This window comes from Lampetra fluviatilis, chromosome 11, assembly GCF_964198595.1.
Source record: "Lampetra fluviatilis chromosome 11, kcLamFluv1.1, whole genome shotgun sequence".
Lineage (NCBI taxonomy): Eukaryota > Metazoa > Chordata > Hyperoartia > Petromyzontiformes > Petromyzontidae > Lampetra > Lampetra fluviatilis.
In genome coordinates, this window is record NC_136285.1 from 14,712,718 (window position 1) to 14,733,998 (window position 21,281).

The 21,281-nt window shown below is 51.2% G+C and overlaps 1 protein-coding gene across 9 annotated transcripts; it reads left to right on the forward strand.

The window, feature by feature from the left end:
- Nucleotides 1-253: 253 nt before the first annotated feature.
- MKLN1 (muskelin 1) lies at nucleotides 254-21,139 on the forward strand. 9 transcript variants are annotated; one of them, XR_013637210.1, is made up of 20 exons: nucleotides 254-368; nucleotides 2,928-2,997; nucleotides 3,678-3,820; nucleotides 4,147-4,235; nucleotides 4,566-4,675; nucleotides 5,193-5,406; nucleotides 6,170-6,247; nucleotides 6,357-6,422; nucleotides 7,217-7,329; nucleotides 9,521-9,733; nucleotides 11,447-11,680; nucleotides 12,589-12,718; nucleotides 13,157-13,304; nucleotides 14,384-14,501; nucleotides 15,019-15,158; nucleotides 15,299-15,401; nucleotides 16,093-16,147; nucleotides 16,880-20,383; nucleotides 20,451-20,479; nucleotides 20,597-21,139. XR_013637210.1 is itself a non-coding variant. In XM_078861118.1 (18 exons), the coding sequence occupies exons 1-18, from the start codon at nucleotides 259-261 to the stop codon at nucleotides 16,999-17,001; spliced, it is 2,256 nt and encodes a 751-aa protein (XP_078717244.1). In that variant the 5' UTR covers nucleotides 254-258; the 3' UTR covers nucleotides 17,002-21,139. The 9 variants fall into 9 exon arrangements, 2 of the variants coding, with proteins under 2 accessions (XP_078717244.1, XP_078717245.1); XR_013637205.1 differs by having other exon boundaries at nucleotides 16,880-20,479; XR_013637206.1 differs by having other exon boundaries at nucleotides 20,451-21,139.
- Nucleotides 21,140-21,281: the final 142 nt, after the last annotated feature.

Below are 21,281 nucleotides of genomic sequence, written 5' to 3' on the forward strand. Positions count from 1 at the left end.
ATATGAAAATAGCCCAGATTACAGTGGTACTACTGAGCTAGCGCAATCACCAAATAATGTGTTTGGTTCAAGAAAGGCGGCCTTTTTTGAAGCCACAGCTCCAATGATTGACCAGGCTGGAAGCTGCTGAGCCTGGCATGCCACCACGTGCGTCCCAATTTCAAATCCTTAATCCGCGCTCCCATTGGTCCAAATCCAAAGCGGCCGCTCCAACCACGCGCGTCTCTTTCGCCCGTCACGTGGGCGCGCTCGCGGCCAATGGGCGTCGTTGGAGGGCGGCGCTCAGCATTGGCGATGGAGGCCGTGGGCCGCCGCCTCGCCTACTCCGTGCACAAGTGGTCGAGCTACTCGGCCTCCTACGTGCCCGAGTGAGTCTGTGATCGCGCCGCGACGAGGTTGCTGTCTACCCCTGCGCCAGTGCGAAGTGTCGCCAATTGCTTCGTGCGTTGATATTTAGACATTGCCACCCCGCCGCCATTACGCTCTTGCTTGGGCCTAGTCGCGGCCTACGCCCTCCCTACTTGCCTGAGCCGCTGGACCGATTTGAGGCGCACTAGCCCTAGCCGAGGGATCCATCCCAGAGCCGTCGCAGCTCCGCGGGTGTGCTTGCGTGAGGGGCGGTGGGGTCAATATTAATGTTTGTACAATAGTTTAATCGCTTTTAGTTGGTGCACATTGGAGATTACGTGCAAAGTAACGTAAGCGGGTGGATGCGCTTCGTGAGCGGGGGGAGGGTTGGCGAGCGTGTGGTTGCGGTCAAGGATAATTACGGAGTGGAAGCCAAAGCTTGCAACGCGCGCCAGAGAGAGAGAGGCAGAGACGTGGAGATGGAGCGACGGGAACGATTTCGTGTGTGGACGTTTGGTGGATTGCTACATCGCGGGGCCCAGCAGTGGATCGGTCATGATAGATAGCGATTGTTGAGCGGTGTTCCATAAACATGAATGGCTGTGGTCATGTCAATTGATCGCCTGACGCGTCGCGGAGTACGCAGACGAAATCAGTCCTTCATGTTTGTGTTAAGTCGTGGAAGCGGCTTTATTAACATTTGTAGGGGGAGGTTGGTGGCCGGTTTTGTAAAACGAATTGAGTCTTAAGCAGTCTTTAATACAACTTACACAACAACGCCAGTGGTTGCACTTAGCAGTGTGTATTACCGAGCGAGTAGTGCACATATGAACCACTCCACGACTCCGCTTGACGAGTGTGCGGTATAGTACGTGCTATGCGTTGAATGGGATCCAAGAGTGTATATTCAAGATAATTGTTTTTTTACCCTTCTATCTGGCAACAAAACTGACACCTTTTTTAGGAGTCATGTTTGCATAGACCACAATACTTGCAGCCATAATGCAAACAAAAAACATAACTCTGATAATATATGCACTGTTCTTGAAGTTGGTTGGTCCACACCCGAGACAGCTTTCCTTAGAGCCTAGTCTCACATGGGTTGGACCAGATGACGCTAAAAGGCGCACAACTCAAAGACAATGCACCATCAGAGTATGAGAGCTCGGGGTAAGCATTTACACCATTGGAACCTCATTTGCCAGTAAACATATGATAATTGTTTTTTTACCCTTCTATCTGGCAACAAAGCTGACACCTTTTTTACAAGGAGTCATGTTTGCATAGACCACAATACCTGCATTCATAATGCAAAAAAAAGGTGTCAGTTTTGTTGCCAGATAGAAGGGTAAAAAAACAATTATCATATTTTTTACTGGCAAATGAGGTTCCAATGGTGAGTGTATATTCAGTATATGAAGTGCTCTTGCCAAAATACCCGTCAACCCAGCAACTTCTATTTGGCAAACCTGTCTTCCGATGAGACCGGGAAAGTCGAAACGGGTCCATAGTTTGCATGCTTAAACACATACTCCTTAATAGTTTGGTCTGGAAAGCCTGTATAGGCTGATAGACTAAAAACGGGTTTTTATTTGCTGGAAACCACTCGAGTCGTTCTGTCATATAATATTTAAAAAACCCTGAAATTAACAAATTCGTCTGCAACACTGCCTTAAAACGAAACGTATGTGAAAGGCGACGTTTTGCCCAAATGTTCCTTCGTATCAAAATAAAGTCCAAAGAGGTAGGAAGATAATTTGCTATGTGATCGTCTCCATATGAGGGCAACGTTAACGAGCTTAAGTGGTTGTTTCACGTTGTAATGTAGACCGATGAGCGGATGCGTACAGCAGCTGAAGTCGGTTTACGTAGTTTGCGTCGGAGAGCACTCTGCGGTTGGTATAAATTAATGTCATTGTGGCTTGTAAGAGGAGGTTCGTAAGTAGTATCGTAAAACTACTCGAGTGTTTTTTTTGCAATACAAATCAATGCATGCTTTTTACAAACGCCTTGAATAGCTGCACGTGGTCTGCAGTGCTATCTTGTGTGACTGAACTCGGGATTGCACCCTCATAGCGAGCGAGTAGATTGTAAATGCTTGAGTGGTTTTATTTTGTAACTTGGATAAGGACTGTTCGATATAAATGAGGTTCGGTGTTTAAATTAGCAATGTCGAATAACGAGCGATTTCATACAGCAGAGCCACAATCCCTTGCGAGGCAACATTTCTCTGTATATTAAATAATAAGAAACAATAGACTTTATTTCACCAGCTCCAAACTCATAACAGCATCATGTCTTGTTTTGCAAGGGTGACCTGGATTAATGTTACAGGACAGTGAAATACAATCAGGGAGAGCATAACATCATTCAACACAGATTGTCAAGCTTGGAAAATGTATGCCACAACAAAAATTATACAGAGTGGAAAATGCCGCTTCAGTTTCTCTTCTTGGCTGAAGAAAATAAACTAGTTTAGTTCAAGGGTTGCTGCAGAGAACAGACAACTTCGTGGGTTGCCATCGCTCTGTGGATTTTACTTGATGAGGTTTTTGTCTCCCCGTGTCGTCGCCCACCAGAAACATCCTCGTGGACATCTCCAACGACCAGTCGTCACGATGGTCCTCGGACAGCAACCACCCTCCGCAGGTGCAGAGGGATCACTGCTCGAGATCCTACTACCATTTATAATGTTCACTTCTGCATCGCGCGTCCTTCCAAATTGCATCTCACACTCGTCGAGGAGGCACAGAAAAAAAGTGGAAGGCAGCAGCCAACCAGTGTGCCGGTGCCAACAATTTCCCAAGCTCTACATATTAAGATGTTGTCAGCCAATTAATCGTCTATACGTACGCAACACAAAACAATCGCCAAACATCGTTGTGGAGAACTGTAATGACAATATATTGCCATGTTTATTTCTGCACGTTAAATGTCACTGGTGTTTTTGACAAATTCTATTGGTGACACGGCCTTCTAGTAGTGCACATAATCAGCAGCATTGGCTCAATATAAGGAAAACATTAGACTGTTTTGACATTGTTTCTCATCAGCAGTCAGGCTTCCTCAAACCATTGCTGGTGAACTGCCAGGTGTATAAAGTGTTTTCTCGAGGAAATTCACGATTCATCAATTGGTCGGTTGAATCCTAGTTTTAGGTTCTTACGATACTTAATCACATTCAGAGATTGCACCGGAGACCTTGCAAGTCCAGCGTGCTAACCATTAGACCTTACAGCAGCATCCCGCCGGTTGAAGAATTTAAACTGTGAAACCTGTGTGGTCGTTGTGAGTAATGTTCCCCCGCTGCGTGTTTTGATCTCGCTCAGTTCCTACTGCTGAAGCTGGCACGCACGGCCGTGGTGCAGAGCATCACGTTTGGCAAGTACGAGAAGACGCACGTGTGCAACCTCAAAAAGTTCAAGATTTACGGCGGCATGAGCGAGGACAACATGACGGAGCTCCTGGCTAGGTCGGTCTATGCGTTTGACCCGGAAGTCTGTAGGGGTCGAGAGGGGTAATGGTTGGGATTGTGAGGCCGATGTAAGAATTAAGCCTTTGTATTAAACAGAACTAGAGTTGTAAATGTTTTTTTTCTATTGTTTATCAGTTATACTACATTTGAAAAATGTATAATTTGTTGTAGATTTCTGTAAAAAAAAGTATCTTAAGTGTTCAGTGCATGAAGCCAGCTGCATCGTTGTGGTTGAGGATTGTATTTTATTGTATTTCCTCTTTTAGTTCCCACTGTGACAAAAAAAAACATTCCACTTAATAACGCATTTGTGTGCTTTGCAGCGGCCTGAAGAATGACCACAACAAGGAGACCTTTTCACTGAAGCATAAGATCGAAGATCAGATGTTTCCTTGCCGCTGGATTAAAATAGGTGCGGGCTTGGACACTTGCGTCGATGCATACATTTTTTTATGAATATCGATTTTTAATAAGCTCACCGATCATATTGTCAGCCATGATCAATCACTTACCTGAGCCATCGACCATCTCACTTGGTTGGCTAAGGCGACGAAGTCATTGTGTGTGATGTCATCTCCTCACGTCACCCGTCATGCATTGTGTGACAGCATCTCGTTTTGCGGCTCGTAAATTTATTGCTGTTATCCGCTAATTAAATACGTCTAGAGAAAAACACATTTTGGAAAGCCTTATAAAATCCATGCATTTGTGTTGTTGTTCTTGTAATTGTTTGTGTGCCCAGTTCCCATCCTGTCATGGGGCCCCAGCTTCAACTTCAGCATCTGGTACGTGGAGATGCACGGGGTGGACTCTCCTGATGTGGTGCTGCCCTGCCTGCATTGGTATAGCAAGGTGCGTCTCGTGATAAAGACGCCCAGCGAATCGCGTAGAAATGTCCGCAGACTCCATACAAATTGCTTTTATAAGCGATCTTAATACAGAGCATCCCAGGTTCCTTTGCAACAAAAATAAGGCAAAGTAACTGGCCAATCCACACTGCTCAAAATGCAAATAAAACTGACGATGTGATTATTGTGAACTTTGTATTGTACAGTGTATAATGGTGTTGCCATATGGCAGGAAACCTACTTTATCTCCTGCTGTTGTTGCGTGTGAATCCACGAGTGCTGGGAGCACAAGGCCATCTGGCTGTTCCGCAAGCTGCAGCATTGCGAGGCAGTGTGACCCCACGTTATTTAGCATCAAGAGAGTCTAGAAAAACGCGTTGGAGCAATCTAACCAAGAAATAACAGATGCACACACTGACATCTCGGCGTCTCTTTAATCGGCTAGAATCGGGGCTTAATTTCACAATTTCTGGGTTGCTGGTGGACTGGAGTAGTAGGCGGTAGATGACTAGGAGACATAGCCATCGTTTCCGTCCGCACAGTACCGCGAGCGGGAGGCGATCCGCTTGTGCCTCAAGCACTTCCGTCAGCACAACTACACGGAGGCGTTCGAGTCGCTGCAGAAAAAGACGCGCATCGCCCTGGAGCACCCGACGCTCACGGAGCTGCACGACCGCCTCGTGCTCAAGGGCGACTTTGCCGCCTGCGAGCAGCTCGTGGAGAAATCCGTCGGCGGTGAGGCCACCGCACGTCCGCACAGACAGACGGACACACCAGCCACTGCGCGCACGCTTCTAGGTGTGCAGCGAATCATCCGTTATGGTTTGATTTCGAACGCTTTGCAACTAAGTGTTTGTGTTGGCACTGACCGTCGCTTCTGAACGCGGCAGGTACGATAACTCTGGTACAGATGATCCAGCGCGAACAAACAGAGTATAAAGTTGTGTTGCTCTTAGAAACTTACTGTGTTGGAAACTGGAGAAATTAGAAAAGGGTTTCCCAAACCGTGGGCACACAAACCAGTGCTCAGGGGACTGTAATTTTCAACGTGTTTTGCCCTAACAACTGCCCGTCAGTTTCTGCTTTTGTTGTTTTGCTGTAACTTCCCACTGCTGGGCGAATGTCTCCCCCATTGCATAGTAACACAAACCTGTATTCAACTCGCACTTTAATTGGCGAGTTTATAGAGGATACATTATTATAATTTACTCTCCTCTGCCAATCCATTGCTGGATGGAAGGCATCTCCATGCCATGTCGTTTGACTATACTTCACTATTCTAGTGAATGTGCATTGAAGGGGCTCCCTGGACCAGTTCCGATATGTCACTCGCCGCTGATGTTAGCTGTAGCCGGGATTTCAGCTGAGGTGGCCGGGTTTATAGCACAATGCACTAACCGCCTGCACCACTGTTCCACGACAATTTATAATTATGGTTTGCAAATAATAAAATCGCGGGACATCTTGTGAGTTGTTTCGACACTGCTTGTCGTTTCAGAGGGGCTGTTCAACCACTACATCAGCCAGCAAGAGTACAAGCCCAGGTGGATGCAGATCACACCTAAGAGCTACAAAGGTGGGGTTCTTGCAGCTGATGTGCATTCAGGAGCTGCCTTGCAGGAATTATCCCTAGTCTCGCTTGTTGGCAACAGGGCACTGACCTCATCTGCTGTTGTGTCCTCAAGATGATGGCGATGACAGCCGACCTGGGATGCGTGGAGGCCACCAGATGGTCATCGACGTCCACACAGGTGAGTGCGGACAGTCCCGGCAGGTGGCCTGTCTGTGTCTAATTCGCGTTTGCCGTTAAAATGTTAATTAAGTTGATTGCGAAACGCGTCTCGCCTGACTCCCGAGTTGCAGTGATGATGATGCTGCTTGTGAAGTGAATCAAATTACTCTGGTGATGCTGCTGCACTCAATAACACCGTGGCTTTATAACATTTAGAGAGGTCACCTTTATTTAGTGAATGAATAAGTAATCTGATTGGCAACTCGCACAAGTAGTCCAGTGGGTTGGCTGCCACTTGATTTTATACGAATGAAAAATCTAATAACTTGTGTTGCCATTAAGACAGCACTGATTGAAATTAAGATAGAGAACGTTTGTGTATGCATGTCCCACGTGACATGGTGTACTGATTCAATTTAAGGTCAGATCCCGTGTGCATGTGTGTATATACATGGTTGTCCAATCGGAGCCTCAGAAGCGGCGCTTACAACAACTGGCAGAGCTCCGGGCAGCTAAATCACAGAAAGCTGGTGCAGTCGGGAGCACAGATGGTGCATCTTGCCAATCAATATAGTCCGTCAACGCATAACACTTGTGCCTGCCCCGTGACCTCGTGCCAGCGAGCCTTCGACAAGTCATGTGGCTTCACAAGCACTAGGTGATGTCACCACAAATTAATGTCAAATGGAAGTCGTACCATGTTAATTAAAGAGTGGTCTGTGTGTTATACTGGGCTGATGATGTTGATGAAATGCAACCTGCTTCAAAGCAGAGGTATGATGTGATGCTCCCCTGGCCGCCCGCGTGCCACAGAGACCGTCTACCTGTTTGGAGGATGGGACGGAACTCAGGACCTCGCGGACTTCTGGGCGTACAGTGTCTCCAACGGCCAGTGGACGTGTATCTCCAGGGACACCGCCAAGGAGGTGAGGTTTTATTTCTCTTATCACCGGCAAAAAAGAACGGTTTAATCCTGAACGTGCGATAAGTGGCACGTCGCGAGATGAAGACTCCCATTTCGCAACTCAGAGCAGTGCAACTGGTCCACAGATGCAGATATTGCAGAGCTCCGTCTTGAGATCCCATCAAGTGACCTCAGTAGGTGACACCACTTTCCCACCTGCCTTGCCTTTTAATGTCCGTCACGTGACAGTCAAACTCGTATTTTTTATTCCCAGAGCTAGAACAGAGCCAAATTAATTGCACAACCATATTTAATGTGATGCAATCATTGGTAACCAGGCTGACATCATCATCTTGCTATGCTTGAGAACCCAGTTTAATTACAGCCAGCTGCCTGGATTTAAACTCAGGATCTCAGCAGTGTAGCAGTGGCATCTTGATCGGCCACCCAAGTTTGATTCCCGGCCACGGCTTACGCGAGTGGCGAGTGACATCTGAACTGATCCTGCGCCCCACAACTCCAGCCCGCACTGACCAGCGTGCCGAAGTATGGTCAAGCGGGTCCCCCCATGACCGACATGGCGTGGGGAAGCCTTCATCCAGCAGTGGATTGACTAAAGCAGCGTGATTCATGATTGTAATTGTAAAGCACTGCTATGGGCTACGCTGGAACTTCCCAATCACGGTAGACTCAGCAGCAAACACTGAACAGGGTGGTGTTGATGAGCTCAAAGTCCCCTGCATCGGAGGGCACAGTTGAGTGTGTTTTGTGAAAATTGCCCGCTATGCCAATGCGGTAAAAGCTTGGCTCTATAAACAGCGGGTGACCTTTAAGCTGTGCACTCTGATACAGGGATGGATAATCTACGGCTCACTTGCCAGATACACCCCAAGACTTCACATCATACGACCCATGGGCTACATGAGGTTCACCGTCATAATTTATTACTGGATATCACGCAAGTATAAAACACGGCCAGAAGCGCCAAGTAATGAAGAACCTATACTGGTTCAAGCGCTGTGGTGACATCACTGCCACTTAGTGGCGAATGGCAGCTGTTATTGGGGTTGCCAAAGGCATTTGAGAATCCGATGCAGCAGCCCTGGGCAAGGAATGGGTTTCTCACGCCTGCTCTCTACTGGGCTAACGTTTCAATTGCAGAATGTTTGTTTGTTAACACAAGCACTCGACAATGAACTCGCCAGCCATTCCAGGAGTCGTTGCAGTTCCATGTGGCGATTCGATTTCGGAGCAACGTGATTATTTTTACCTTGCTGTGAATGTCCACCACTCGTGGCTGCAGGCTTAACATAAACCAATTGTGTAACATTTATTCACAATAAGTTGCAGTCCACTGCCACATGAAGTCTTCCCAACGTGTTTTTTCGAGGGGTTTGTTTGACTATACTTCACCATGCTGGCCAATGCGGGTTGGTGAAGTTAGCGCAAGCCCATTTTTGGTTCAGATGTAGCTCGACTTTAGAAACCCTGCTCTGGAGGGAGACCGAAAGAGCACGTGGATTGAAGACCATACGCAGGTTAATGTCTTCGTCGTATTGGCTGTTGAGACGACTAAGAAGGCTTGGGCAGGGCGCGTTGCACCTAGAACTTAGATGGAATGATGGACGATGGTCAATAATAGTGACGGGAGTGGCAACAAAGGCGTGGGTCGCATCCAATGGGACGTCCACCTGGGAGATGAAGCGATGGACTCCGCGTGCAAGTGCCTGGTTGATTGTGAGAGCTTGGGGAGGCGCTCATCCAGCAGTGGAATGACAACAGCTGATGATGATGCTCCAGAAGGAGGGCCTCGTGAGTGTAGAGCCTTTACCCCGCCTCCCCTACTGCCCCCCTCCCCCATCCTGCACCCACCCGCATGTCGTATACTATACTGCGATTTAAATGTTTTTCAGGGGAGGCCCACCAAGCTCTATAGCTCTTTTTCAGAAGCGACCTGGCCACAAATGATATCTCAACGAAGTGGCTTATCATCATGTGGAAATTTATAGCGGCTAAACACTCATCATACATGTTGATTCTAAATGTGGTGAGAAAAACTGGAGCATCTGGAGAAAAATCCACACGACCACGGAGAGAGACACGCAAACTCCAAATATACTGCTGGCGTCGGGGTCGGGATCTAACCTGTGACCTCCTATATACCAGGTGAGGTCGTTAACATCTTGCCACCGTGACACCCCTGTACGACACAGGGAGGCCCCAGCGCGCGCTCGTGCCACAAGATGTGCATTGACGTGGAGCGGCGCCACATCTACACGCTGGGGCGCTACCTCGACTCGCTGGTGCGTAGCAGCAACGCGCTCAAGAGCGATTTCTACCGCTACTCGATCGACGGCAGCAGCTGGAGCCTGCTGAGCGAGGACACGTCGGCCGACGGGGGGCCCAAGCTCGTCTTCGACCACCAGGTGAGATGGCGGCGGTGGCGGCGTGGAGAGGGATGACGTAGCAGGCCCGGAAGCTCTTTTCACGCACTCGCTAATTTACTCGGCTCGGTCGCTCTTCTATCGCTACTACCATTGTTATCGTTCTCGTCACCTGCCCTCGTTGATTCCTCCACCCCTGTTGATTAGACAGAGGGCTGTTGAGCCCCCCTCGCACTCCCTTAGCCGCCAGCGATGATGTTTCCAGTCGAGCCGTTGACCGCCAGGCGAGGCAGTGACATCATCATCCGCGAGAGTTTATTTTTACAAGAACAACATACACAGGAAAAGAACTGAGCCAGAGAATGTGATGCATGGAAAATAGGTGCCCCCCCCCCAACAGTGGTCCAGCAAACAAGGGAAATAGAAACGCAAGAGACAGGAAAGGGAGAGTAGGGGAAGAGTAGGAAGAGGTAGACAAAGGAAGGTGAAAACGAGAGGAGCGATTGGAGAGGAGTACACAGAGGGGTCGACAAATCTAATTGCCGTCGAGCCGACAAAAGGGGACACCGTCTCTTCCTGTAAGCGGTTAGCGAGCGCGCGACAGAGCCCCGCCACGTACCACTGTGGGAATCTCTTGCGCCCGCGATTCGGGCCGGCGCCCGCCGCTCGGCGATTCTCGTGCTTTCGATTGCGTCAGCGGTGACGATGTTTGCAGGCGAGTGGGCGAGCGAGTCCATTTGGGTTTGGAATTGGCAGCCGCCTGCGTGCTCGGCGGTCGTGCCGCGGAGTAGTGCGAGCGATTGTGATTGCGCGCCGCCGTCGCCGCCACTGCGGTTGTTTTTGTACTGAAATCCCCGGTCCACCCTTTGCCCTGGCCAGCTGATGTTGGCAATGACCTTGGCCTAATGGGTTGTTTGTGCTCTCACTGTACCCCCACACAGTGCTGCCCACGCACCCACGCAACGTATGCCCGCATACACACAGCAGTTTTGTGTGCTTTATGGAGGGAGATTTTAAGCAAGGTGTTTGTAGAAAGAAATATTGTTGATTTACTAGTCACCTCTCTTGCATTGGTAGTATTGGTGATCACACTGGACCGGTTTTGTTCCATCTCCCTGCCCAGCTGTTTAAACAACGGTGCAAGTTTCTCAAATCCACCATTCCGCCTCTGTCCACCCGGCAGTATAAATGGGTACACCACAGTTAGTGGTTTGGTAGGACGCGTGGTGGGTAAACGCGTGGGTACTGCCACTTCTTGAAAGAATAGAGGCTCTTCTGTCAGTTGTGCTTTAATTGGTGCAGCAGTTCACGTGCTGTAAACCCAGCGAGTTCAATTCCTGGCCACGTCTCACGTAAGTGACGAGTTTTATCTGAACCAGTCCTGGAATCCTGCACCTGCACCAATCTGCATTTACCGGCGTGGTGAAGCACAGTGAAACTACCTCGTGACTGATACGGCATGTGGGGGGGGGGTGGGGCTTTATCCAGGAGTGGAGTGACGGGCTGTACATTCTACCCACCTCGTCCATCTACTCGCAACAAAAGCTACTTTCTGGACACTGGCGTTTTGTGTGTTTCCGTATTCTCTGGATTATAAGACGCATCTTTTTCTCCTGTACCTTAAAGCAAAAGTTGGGATGCGTCGGCGTGTGTGCGTGTGTATGAGAGCAGATTCGTAAACTTTTTTGGCACCAGGCACAAGTTATTTGCGTCCCACGCCGATCGTTTCACCCCGCGCCCTCCTCCCCACGCCAGATGTGCATGGACTCGGAGTGGCACACGGTCTACACGTTCGGGGGCCGCATCCTGACCGGCGGGGGCCAGGGCGACGAGAACCGTGGCGGTGGCGGTGGCGGGGAGGCCCAGTTCAGCGGCCTGTACGCCTACCACTGCCCCACACGCTGCTGGCGCCTGCTGCGCGAGGACTCCAGCAACGCCGGCCCGGAGGAGATCCAGTCCCGAATCGGCCACTGCATGCTCTTCCACACGGTGCGCGGCGACAAGGGAGATTTCCCCGCAGCTCCAAAAGGATTCCCTTTCCTAAACATTAAACCAATTGTATGGTGGTGGCGATGCTGCTGCTTGGCAGTGGATGCACGAATAACGGGAAAAATTATCCCGCCATGTTCGTTGATAACGCTGCGGCCTTAAGCAGAGGGCAGTGTTCGTGATGAATGTGTTGAATTGTTTCAGACGTGTACCCGGTTAATCATCTCCCATCTCAATCGTAATTTGATGCTAAGCTGTCCATCCTTAATGGTGACTGCACTTGCAATTGCATTTGTAGCACAATTGTCACCCTATACCTGTTTAATGTTTCATTGAATTTGTAATTGTACTCTGATCAGTCTAAAAATAATCCTCCTGAGCTGATTGATCACGCTACAGGGAATTTATTGAGCATTGAGTTATGTTTGTGGAATAATTTAGATTTCTCATGCAACAGTGTACTTGGTCTGAGCTCCTATAAAGGCTGGCACGGTATACGACGGGGTGGGTGGTCAGAACCATGCTTCACAACCTTTATCTCCCCATTGGCAATGTTTACACACTGCACAAGGTACTCATTTGAGGCTGACTAGACCTAGAGGAGGCCCAGGACGGTTCATATAATCGTCACTGGCATTGGCCGTGAGTGGGAATTGAACTCGGGTGGCCAGGTTTGTCGCGAAGTGCGCTATAAGTGCTGTTGGTGAGAACTCATTAGGGCCGGTACGGCGTAGGAGGGGCTGGTGGGGCCAGGAATATATAGATATGGACGCACGCACGCGAGATATAAATAACCCTCGAGGTCACGGCACTGAGGGACCACCTCTCTGTGCTTTTCCTCATTACGCTGAGCGACAGGCCCAGTGAGTGAGAGTCCGCTGCTTGTGTGTCCGCGTGTGTGTCCGCAGAAGAACCGCCACCTGTACGTGTTTGGTGGGCAGCGGGCCAAAACGTACCTCAACGACTTCTTCAGCTACAACGTGGACACGGACCACGTGGACATCATCTCGGACGGCACCAAGAAGGAGTCCGGCATGGGTGAGACGCGGCGCGTGCGGTGTGGCCGAGGTGATGAGGTGCTCTCGGCTACGCCTTACCCCGTATTGTCCACTTTGCAAACTATCGCTTGTTGTGATGATCGTTTTTTATATTTTGAAAAGTTTATGAAACAACAAACTTGTTAATCAAAGTTCTAAATATGTGTTAGCTGTAAAGTAGAGTGCTATGCGAAACGATTTGTCGCGTAACCGAAAGTGGATTTCGGGTGCGTGCCGTACATCAAGTACCGCATGTGTGCCATACAAGGTGGTCTCATGTGTGTGCCGTGACGTGACTGTTGTGCCGTCATAGTGTATGTGTGCCATGTGATGTGTGCATCTCGTAACGGTTGTGCCGTGCCATTCCTGCGTGCGCGTTGGTGTCTCATGCCAGTCGTGCCCTAACGGTTGTTGCGTGGGCGATTGCGTGCATGGGCAGTGCCGATGACGGGCTTCACGCAGCGCGCCACCATTGACCCCGAGCTGGACGAGATCCACGTGCTGTCGGGCCTGAGCAAGGACAAGGAGAAGCGCGAGGAGAACGTACGCAACTCCTTCTGGGTCTACCACATCGTCCACAACACCTGGTGAGCCTGCTGCCGCCACCACACCCGCCGCGGCACTCCGCGTGCCTCCCTTCCCTTCGTCCACCTCGGATGTATGTTGAACTTCTTTCGCACCGTGCATAGCCAACCGTGCTAATCGGAGGTGCTTGTGGTGCGGACCGACGGGAAGCGACCTTACGACCCACGCCGCACACCAGGGCTCGCTTCCCCGTCATGTTGTCTTCGTTGAGCTTGGGAGTGAGTCCGTTAGCCGTGTGATCGGTGCGGTTTTGCCACAGACGGATGGGCAAGGACGGGTCACCCGATGTCCTTTTGCTTGGACTCGTCTACGCGACGAGGCTGAGAAATCACGCAACCTGATCTTCCGTCACCGAACGACCGCTTTGTACACGCGGCCTATTTGTGATCGTAACGACACGTCGTGGATCGCAACCGTGTCACATTGCGATGAATTACGTCGCTTCCGATCGCTGAGCAGGTTGCCACTTGCCAGTAGCGTCTGTGTCCACTGCGAGCAACCAGTTGCGGAGATATCCAAGTACAAGCGATTGAAATGGGACCTTTTTTCCAGTATAAAAAAGGTCCCACTTCGCCTTTTGGCGTTCTCTGGTCTGACACTGGCGAGACTAGGCGCCAAAGAAGGCTGTTTATGGTATAGGCCATGCTTTGTTGTGTTCACCACAAGTTCGTGCGGTGAATGCGAACTTGATTAAATCTTGACTTAAAGCTTTCGTGACTGTAGGAATTCATATTCTTTGGGTTTTTCGGTGAAAGTCACGTAGATATAGGTTCATAGAAAATAACAAAAAACTACGACGTTTTGATCGCAATATAAGCGTTCGTCATCAGGAAAGTCATCAGGCAGACGACTGCTTGTGTTGCGATCGAAACGTCGTAGTTTTTTGTTATCTTCTTTGAACCTATCTACGTGACTTTACTGAAAGACCCAAAGAATGCGAACTTGATTCCTTGCAAAGAGTTTCTATTTGGTGTTTGAACATTTTAACACCAGTTTTATTTCCAGAAAGGGTAAAACCTATTCTTATTTTTTTTTAATGCAAGTTATTGAGTTGCGTGCGCCGTGTGCTGTGCACCCCAAGGTCGTGCGTTTACAAGAACTTCCAGGCCGGGAAGGAAGGGGCTGCCGGACGCGGCAGCGTGGAGGAGGAGCCGTGCCCTCGCTTTGCTCACCAGCTCGTGTATGACGAGGTGCACAAGGTGAGCAGCAGCCCCTCCATGCTCACCGTTAAACATCGGCCACGATCGATCCACAAGCCGCCGCCATCTCTCATGCAATGTCATCATCCGGCGAGCCGCCCTGCTGCGCACGAGCTGATCTCGCAGCTCTATCTCCTCGGTGGATGTCCAACCTTGACGCGTCCCGTCCCCAGGCTGCCACTCCATCATTATTCTCAACCGTCGGCCGTCTCCGCTTACAGTGACGTGACCTGCCCAAGCCCCGCTTACTTGACACAACGATTCTAACGGTGTCATCCACCTGCGTAGGATGTTTAATCCATGTGGTCCCTGGCTCTGTAATTTCAAGTAGGCCTCGCTTCGCGCGAGTGCTGTTCTGTATGCGACATATCAACCTGCTCTGCTTGAGAAACCCAGTTAATCACAGGTGGCTGAATCCCAGATTCTCGAATCCGGGATCTCAGGCATGACACCTCCAAGCCGCTCGGCCACCTCCCGTCGTAGGCCGCATGTTAACCGACGTGAACGTTGCCGGCAGGTGCACTATCTGTTTGGGGGAAACCCCGGGAAGCCGACCCTGCCCAAGATCCGACTGGACGACTTCTGGGCCCTCAAGCTGTGCCGGCCGGCGCGCGAAGACCTCCTGCGCCGCTGCCGATACCTCATCCGCAAGCACAGGTCAGGCTCGCTTTACTGCTAGGCTCTCCGCTCTGCTCGGCTCACCCCACGAGCCACAGTCTCGCCTCGCAGTCGGGCTCGCTCCACAGCTAGTCTCGCAGCTAACAACTGGGGGGGGGGGGCGGTGGTGGCGCGTGCAGGTTCCAGGAGAAGGCGGTGACGGAGCCCGTGGCGGCGCTCACGTACCTGCAGACGGAGCTGGCCGACACCGTGGATCACTCCGACCCCACCGAGACGAAAGAGGTAGCGGCTTCTCATCAGGGGCAGCAGCCGAGTTGCGAGCAGGCTCTACGTGTGTGTGAGGGCGGAGGAGCGACGCTCGCAACAACGAGCGGAGCGCGGGGTGGTAAAAAAACGCAGTGAGGTGGCACAGAGGGGGCAGCACATGTGGTGCATCTGCCAGCCACCTCAGTCAACCCATGGCACCTGAGTTTGTCCTTTGACCTCCTGCCAGCAGCGGTCCTTACTCGCATCACGTGATTGCCTTAGAAGTGCACCTAGCCTCTTACAAGTGGTGTGGTGACGTCACCACCACTAGTGGCGGCTGTTCTTGTTATCTATGGCTTATGGGAACAGATGAGCGCCCGTGTGAGTGGAATGGCTCGTTTGTATCGCCCGTGTGGAACAGATGTTTTTGTTCCACTGTCTGGAATGCATCTCTCATCTTCCACCTGCATGGGATCTGCACGCCCTCCAGCTAACAAGAGGCTGTGAGATAACCAGGGGGAGTGCGATGATTCACTCGCTACGCTATGAACCCGACGGCCGAAGGTTAATTCCCTGCCTCCGCTAACATCGGTGACGAGTGACATCTGAACGGGTCAAGGACCTCCTCTTTCCCACCCACCCCTTTTACCAACTCGCTCTAAGTGGCGTGGTGAAGTATGGTCAAACAACTCCAGCGGTGCATTGCCGTGTTGTTTCTCTTTGACAGTTCCAGCTGCTGACGTCGTCTCTCTTCAAAACCACGTCAGACTTCATCCCCCTGGGTGAGTGGCGCTGCGTGCGTGCGCGCCCGGCACCCCCTTCTCGGCGCGACGTCTACGAGTCGTATTTCGTAACAGCGCTCATTCATCCGAGAAATCTGCACGCGGTGGCTTTGTTGCGATTTAGGACTATAATTAATTAATGCCAGTTGTAGAAAAGTGATTGTGCCCATGTTAATGTTTAAGGCGAGGGAGCGAATAAAACTGTCTGGTTGAAACTGGACAAATGAGCTGTAAGAACATGACACCGAATCGTGAGATTCCATTGACTCGGCATGAAGGTGAATCGCTCCATACCTACTCAGACCCACAAGGCAAAAGCTTTTGTGTTGCGTCAGTCTTTTGTATGCTGGGGAGTTGGTGAGCGATGGTGCATGTTGAGGTTGCTGAGCGAGCCAGGTGGACAGTTTCAGCAGGGGTCTCATTGTGAATCTGTGAAACTGCCGATGAATGATTGAAATCGTCAGGTGTAGTTGCTTTGCGCCCTGCAGTTTGAAATTGGCGATTCCAGTCGGTCTGCGGGCTATCGTTAAATCTTCATCGGCGGCTTCCGTGAGGATGCGTTAAGCCATTCAAGTTGTTTTACGCAAACAGTCGCGTTTTGTAGACACAATCTGGACGGTTTCAGCGGAGAGGACTGGCCCCTCTGCCACCACCCCCGCCACTGAGCCTGCTGGACATCATTAGAGTCATCCTTCCCCCCCCCCCATCACTGTCCCATCACATTCCCCGCAGGTTACTCGGACGTGGACGAGACGTATGCCCGCCGCTCGCAGCTCTTCGACACGCTCGTCAATTTCTTCCCCGAGAACATGACCCCTCCCAAAGGGAACCTCGTGGATCTCATCAGCCTGTGATGCCCGCCGCTCACGCACTGTCTGGCGCCAGTACCACCACCACCACCACGGCCACTGGTGATGGACGGCGGCAGCGCCGGCGGAGCCACGGGTGGGGCTGAAGAAGTGGCCACCACCACCACCACCAAATCCAGTGCCTCGCTCGGTCATTCGCTCGCTCCTGCAGGTGCAGTTAGCCAGCGTAGAAGCAGACCCGCCGAGCGGCCAGCTCAGCGTGCGAACAGAGGTTGGTCGCCCGCCTATGTGTGTGCGCGGTCTGTGGTCGGTAAGTCCAGCCCAGGGCTCCAGTTCGTACAAAATTACAAGGTCGCTGGCAGAACGGAGTCGTTGACTCATACCCATGGCCTGAGCGCGAGAGGTATTCTGGATGTGGTGGACCGGGGAGCGGAAATATTTAGCGGGTCACCGGCGTGGTTCGACTCGGCTGAAGCCAAGCCTCGGTACCTGTGCGCACAAACGGCGCGTGCCGTGGGGTGCGTAGCGGGTGGCGCGTTGGTGCCCATGGTCATGCTGCAGCTGTTGCTGCTGAAGCACACTTCATCTCATCCCGTCGACCGGCGCCACAATGCTGGGCAGGCTTGCGGCAGGGCGAGGGCTTCCACGCGTGTATATTCTAACATTTTAAACAAACATTTTGACAATGATTTTTTTTTTCCCCATTATAAAGAATTGTTTTCAAAAGGCATGAAACTCACACAGTTTTGTTTGCGTGCGTGAAATTGACACATCTTTGCTTGCGCTTAAAAGGCTGGCTTTGAGTGGCCAGTGCTGTCTTTGATTTGATTGCTGCCACGTATAAATAAATTGTGTGGTGGTGCGCTTGGGGAGGTGGGGGGGGTGTGTTTGGGCGTTGCTGTACCGCTGGGGCATGGAACAACGAGTGCCGTGAACTCTGCCTTGACGTTGCATCTGAAATCTACTGGAGCGTTAATAATGTTTACGTCCGTGCAGGAGTTGGGCGGGGTGAGCGGTGCTGCGAGTCCGGCGAAAGCCACAGCGACCTCATAAGATCATGGAGCTAATTCAGGCGTCATACCACCCAATCATCGCTTCTGTATTCGGATTGTTAATTTCCATAGTTTTCTCTTTTATTTTCGTTCAGTACAGCGACTGCGCTTTTCCCTTTTTTAGGGGTAATGGGCGACTGCACTACAAAACGCTGGGAAAAAAAATCTCACCGCGTGGTAAAGTTTTCTTGGCATGGTTTATCCGATCACCACCCGTCGGACCGGCGCCTTTTCCCTGCCGCCGTGGCCCACTGCTCGACGGTGCCACTGCAGCGTGGGAGGTGGTGGTTCACCATCCAAGTGGGACGAGCCAGGCCACTTGCGGCACAGCACAAGCGTGACACCGTCCTTGCTGCTGCGGGGGTCGTAGCCCTGGGTGCCACGCCCGCTGTGCGTCAATTTAGTTGGGGCAGAGCCGTCAATGAGACTTGGCACAGCGATAAAAGTGCGGCACCACGTGGAGGCCAACGGGGGCAGGTTGGTCTTTGGTGGGGGCCTGAAGCTGGCCCCTCTACCTAGCAGACTGGGGGGTCCGAACTGTAGAGTTTACAGGTAACAGGGTGGGTGGATACAGATTTAAGGAGTCGGCTGATTGAAATTTTAACCTTGACTTGTATGTATTATTCTGATTACAAACATTTTTATTGTTAAATCCACAGTACATCACGGATTGAATTTACTGTCGATGTAGTTGAAGTCGGATTTGTTGTGGCGGAGGGGAGAGACGCTGTAGCCGATGGACGGAACACTTGGGGGTGACACGTTGGCAGAAGAATGCTGCGGGGGGTCCCTTACAAGGCTCCAGAAACAATTTGGGTTTCTCTTCAATGGGAAAGGAAACTCTTATGAATAATCATCGTATACTTGCGTGTGTTAGCTTCAAGCTTAGAAAGTATTGTTGAACCCTTAAAAAATAGTGCATTCTAGCCTGAGCCAGGGAGAGTCCAACCCATTTGGTTGTGCAGGTGGTGGAACTGCACTGGCTACTACGGGCCTGGAGGCAGGGGAGAAGTTGGAAAAAGTGGCCCATTTTGTTCCTTGTAGCAGAGCTCACACCAAACATACTTTGTGTGCCACTGCTCAAACCCATTGCCTTCATTTTCCAAGCGCCAGCTGCTTGGCGCCCAAACCCCTCGGCTGCAGCGCCCAGAGACGCCGCTTTCAACTGGGGAGTTGCCAAGGAGTACCCAACGATCGTGGCTTCCACATTGTCAAATGGTGGTGCCCCCCCCCCTCCCCGGAGACGAGAGCCGGCGCCACCGTGGACACCACGTGGTGCTGTGCCCCCACCGTGTCCTCCCCCCCTCCGCCACCAGTGGTTGAGTTCTCACGCTCGGCACGGCCCCCTGAGCGCGCTCGAGAGCGAGGATCCCGGTTCACTCGTTCCGGGTGCGTGCGTGTGACCCTTGCATGCACTTTTGGACATTAACCGCATAATCAGTGGCATTTTCGTGAGGATTTGAATCTGCATCGTTTCTTGAGAGAGAGGCTCTTTAAAGTGAGAATGTTAGAGGTAGGGAGGGAGGTGAGCTACATTAAAAACGTGACATTGTGTGGCGTCCATTTCATTTGCCACCAAAACTGAGGACTGGTTCCATCTCTGGAGGTCATCTCTTTTTGGGTTGTTGCTCGAGTGTATGAGGAGGTATTGGAGGGAGGCAGGACATGCAGAGGAGGTGTTGGTTTGTGTGTAGAGGTGTCTGTGAGTAGGTGTGTGTGAGTGAGTAGTTGGTTAGTGTCGCTGTGTGTTGGTGTCTGTGACTCGTGCAATGCTTCGTGCACTGCACCACGAACAGCATCTTGAGTTTGATTCTCGGCCACGGCTAACATCAGTGGCGAGTGATATCTCAACCGCTGCTGTGCCTGCCTCGGGTTGACTCAGCCTTACGAGTACCTAGTGCATTGTGTAAGCATCATCACTGGGTAGACAAAGGCAGATGGGCGTGGTGCTTGCCGCACCACCCCTCGCGTGTGCTGCGCCGGCCTTAATAGGTGCTCGCTAACCGCATTTCCCCAACAGTCTAGGGCTATATGGGGGATCTTTGTCTTCGTGTGATGTCTGTGTCAGAAGACATCTATGTGAGCAGGTGTCTGCGTGTAAGCAGGTGGGTTTGTGTGCGAGCAGGTAGCTTGTGTGTGGGCAGGTGTATTGTGTGTGTGTGTGGGGGCAGGTGTATTGTGTGTGTGTGGGCAGGTGTATTGTGTGCGTGTGGGCAGGTGTATTGTGTGCGTGTGGGCAGGTGTATTGTGTGCGTGTGGGCAGGTGTATTGTGTGCGTGTGGGCAGGTGTATTGTGTGTGTGGGGCAGGTGTATTGTGTGTGGGCAGGTGTATTGTGTGTGGGCAGGTGTATTGTGTGTGTGTGTGTGGAGGCAGGTGTATTGTGTGTGTGGGCAGGTGTATTGTGTGTGTGTGTGGGCAGGTGTATTGTGTGTGTGGGCAGGTGTATTGTGTGTGTGTGTGTGGAGGCAGGTGTATTGTGCGTGTGTGTGTGGGCAGGTGTATTGTGTGTGTGTGTGTGGGCAGGTGTATTGTGTGTGTGGGCAGGTGTATTGTGTGTGTGGGCAGGTGTATTGTGTGTGTGGGCAGGTGTATTGTGTGTGTGTGGGCAGGTGTATTGTGTGTGTGTGGGCAGGTGTATTGTGTGTGTGTGTGTGGAGGCAGGTGTATTGTGTGTGGGGGCAGTAGTGCAGCGGTTATCGCGCTGCGCTACGAACCCGGCAACCCGAGTTTGATTTCTGCTCACAGCCTCCAACACCAGTGAGGATTATCTGACCTAGTCCTGGACCTTCCCTAGGTCGACTCAGTCTCAAATGAGTACATGGTGCGATGTGTAAACATCGTCACTAGGGAGACAAAAGTGGCCGGGCATGGTGCTGCCCCCCCATGCCCTCGTGTGCCTTCATAGGTGCTCGTGAAAAGCACTCGCCCCAACAATCTGTTAAGGCTACACGGGGGGTCTCTGTGCGAGCAGGTGTCTGGATCAGACTGGTCACTTACGCTCTGCCTCAATGATTTAATTTTCTCACCGCTTGCGGGATCCCGCACGTTTCGCGTGTATGTATTGTACATAAGTTGTAAAGGCTGTATTTTTTCGTCAGTATTATTTCGTAATAAAAGTTGCAAACGGAACTTCTGGTTGGTTAGCGTGGTGCAGCTCTCGCTACCAATGCCATGACGCAAGTGACTTGGAGATGACGCTGCTGCTGTTGGCAGTGGTGCACAAGCAACATAATAAGCAACTTAACACATTAGTCAGTCGGCCATGAAGGAG

Bases quoted from the DNA above. Each gene is read 5' to 3' on its own strand.
- MKLN1 (XM_078861118.1), top strand. From the start codon at position 259: ATGGGCGTCGTTGGAGGGCGGCGCTCAGCATTGGCGATGGAGGCCGTG. The intron at 4,236-4,565 runs GTGCGGGCTTGG...TTGTGTGCCCAG, and splicing joins TTGCCGCTGGATTAAAATAG to TTCCCATCCTGTCATGGGGC. The intron at 5,407-6,169 runs GTGAGGCCACCG...TTGTCGTTTCAG, and splicing joins CGTGGAGAAATCCGTCGGCG to AGGGGCTGTTCAACCACTAC.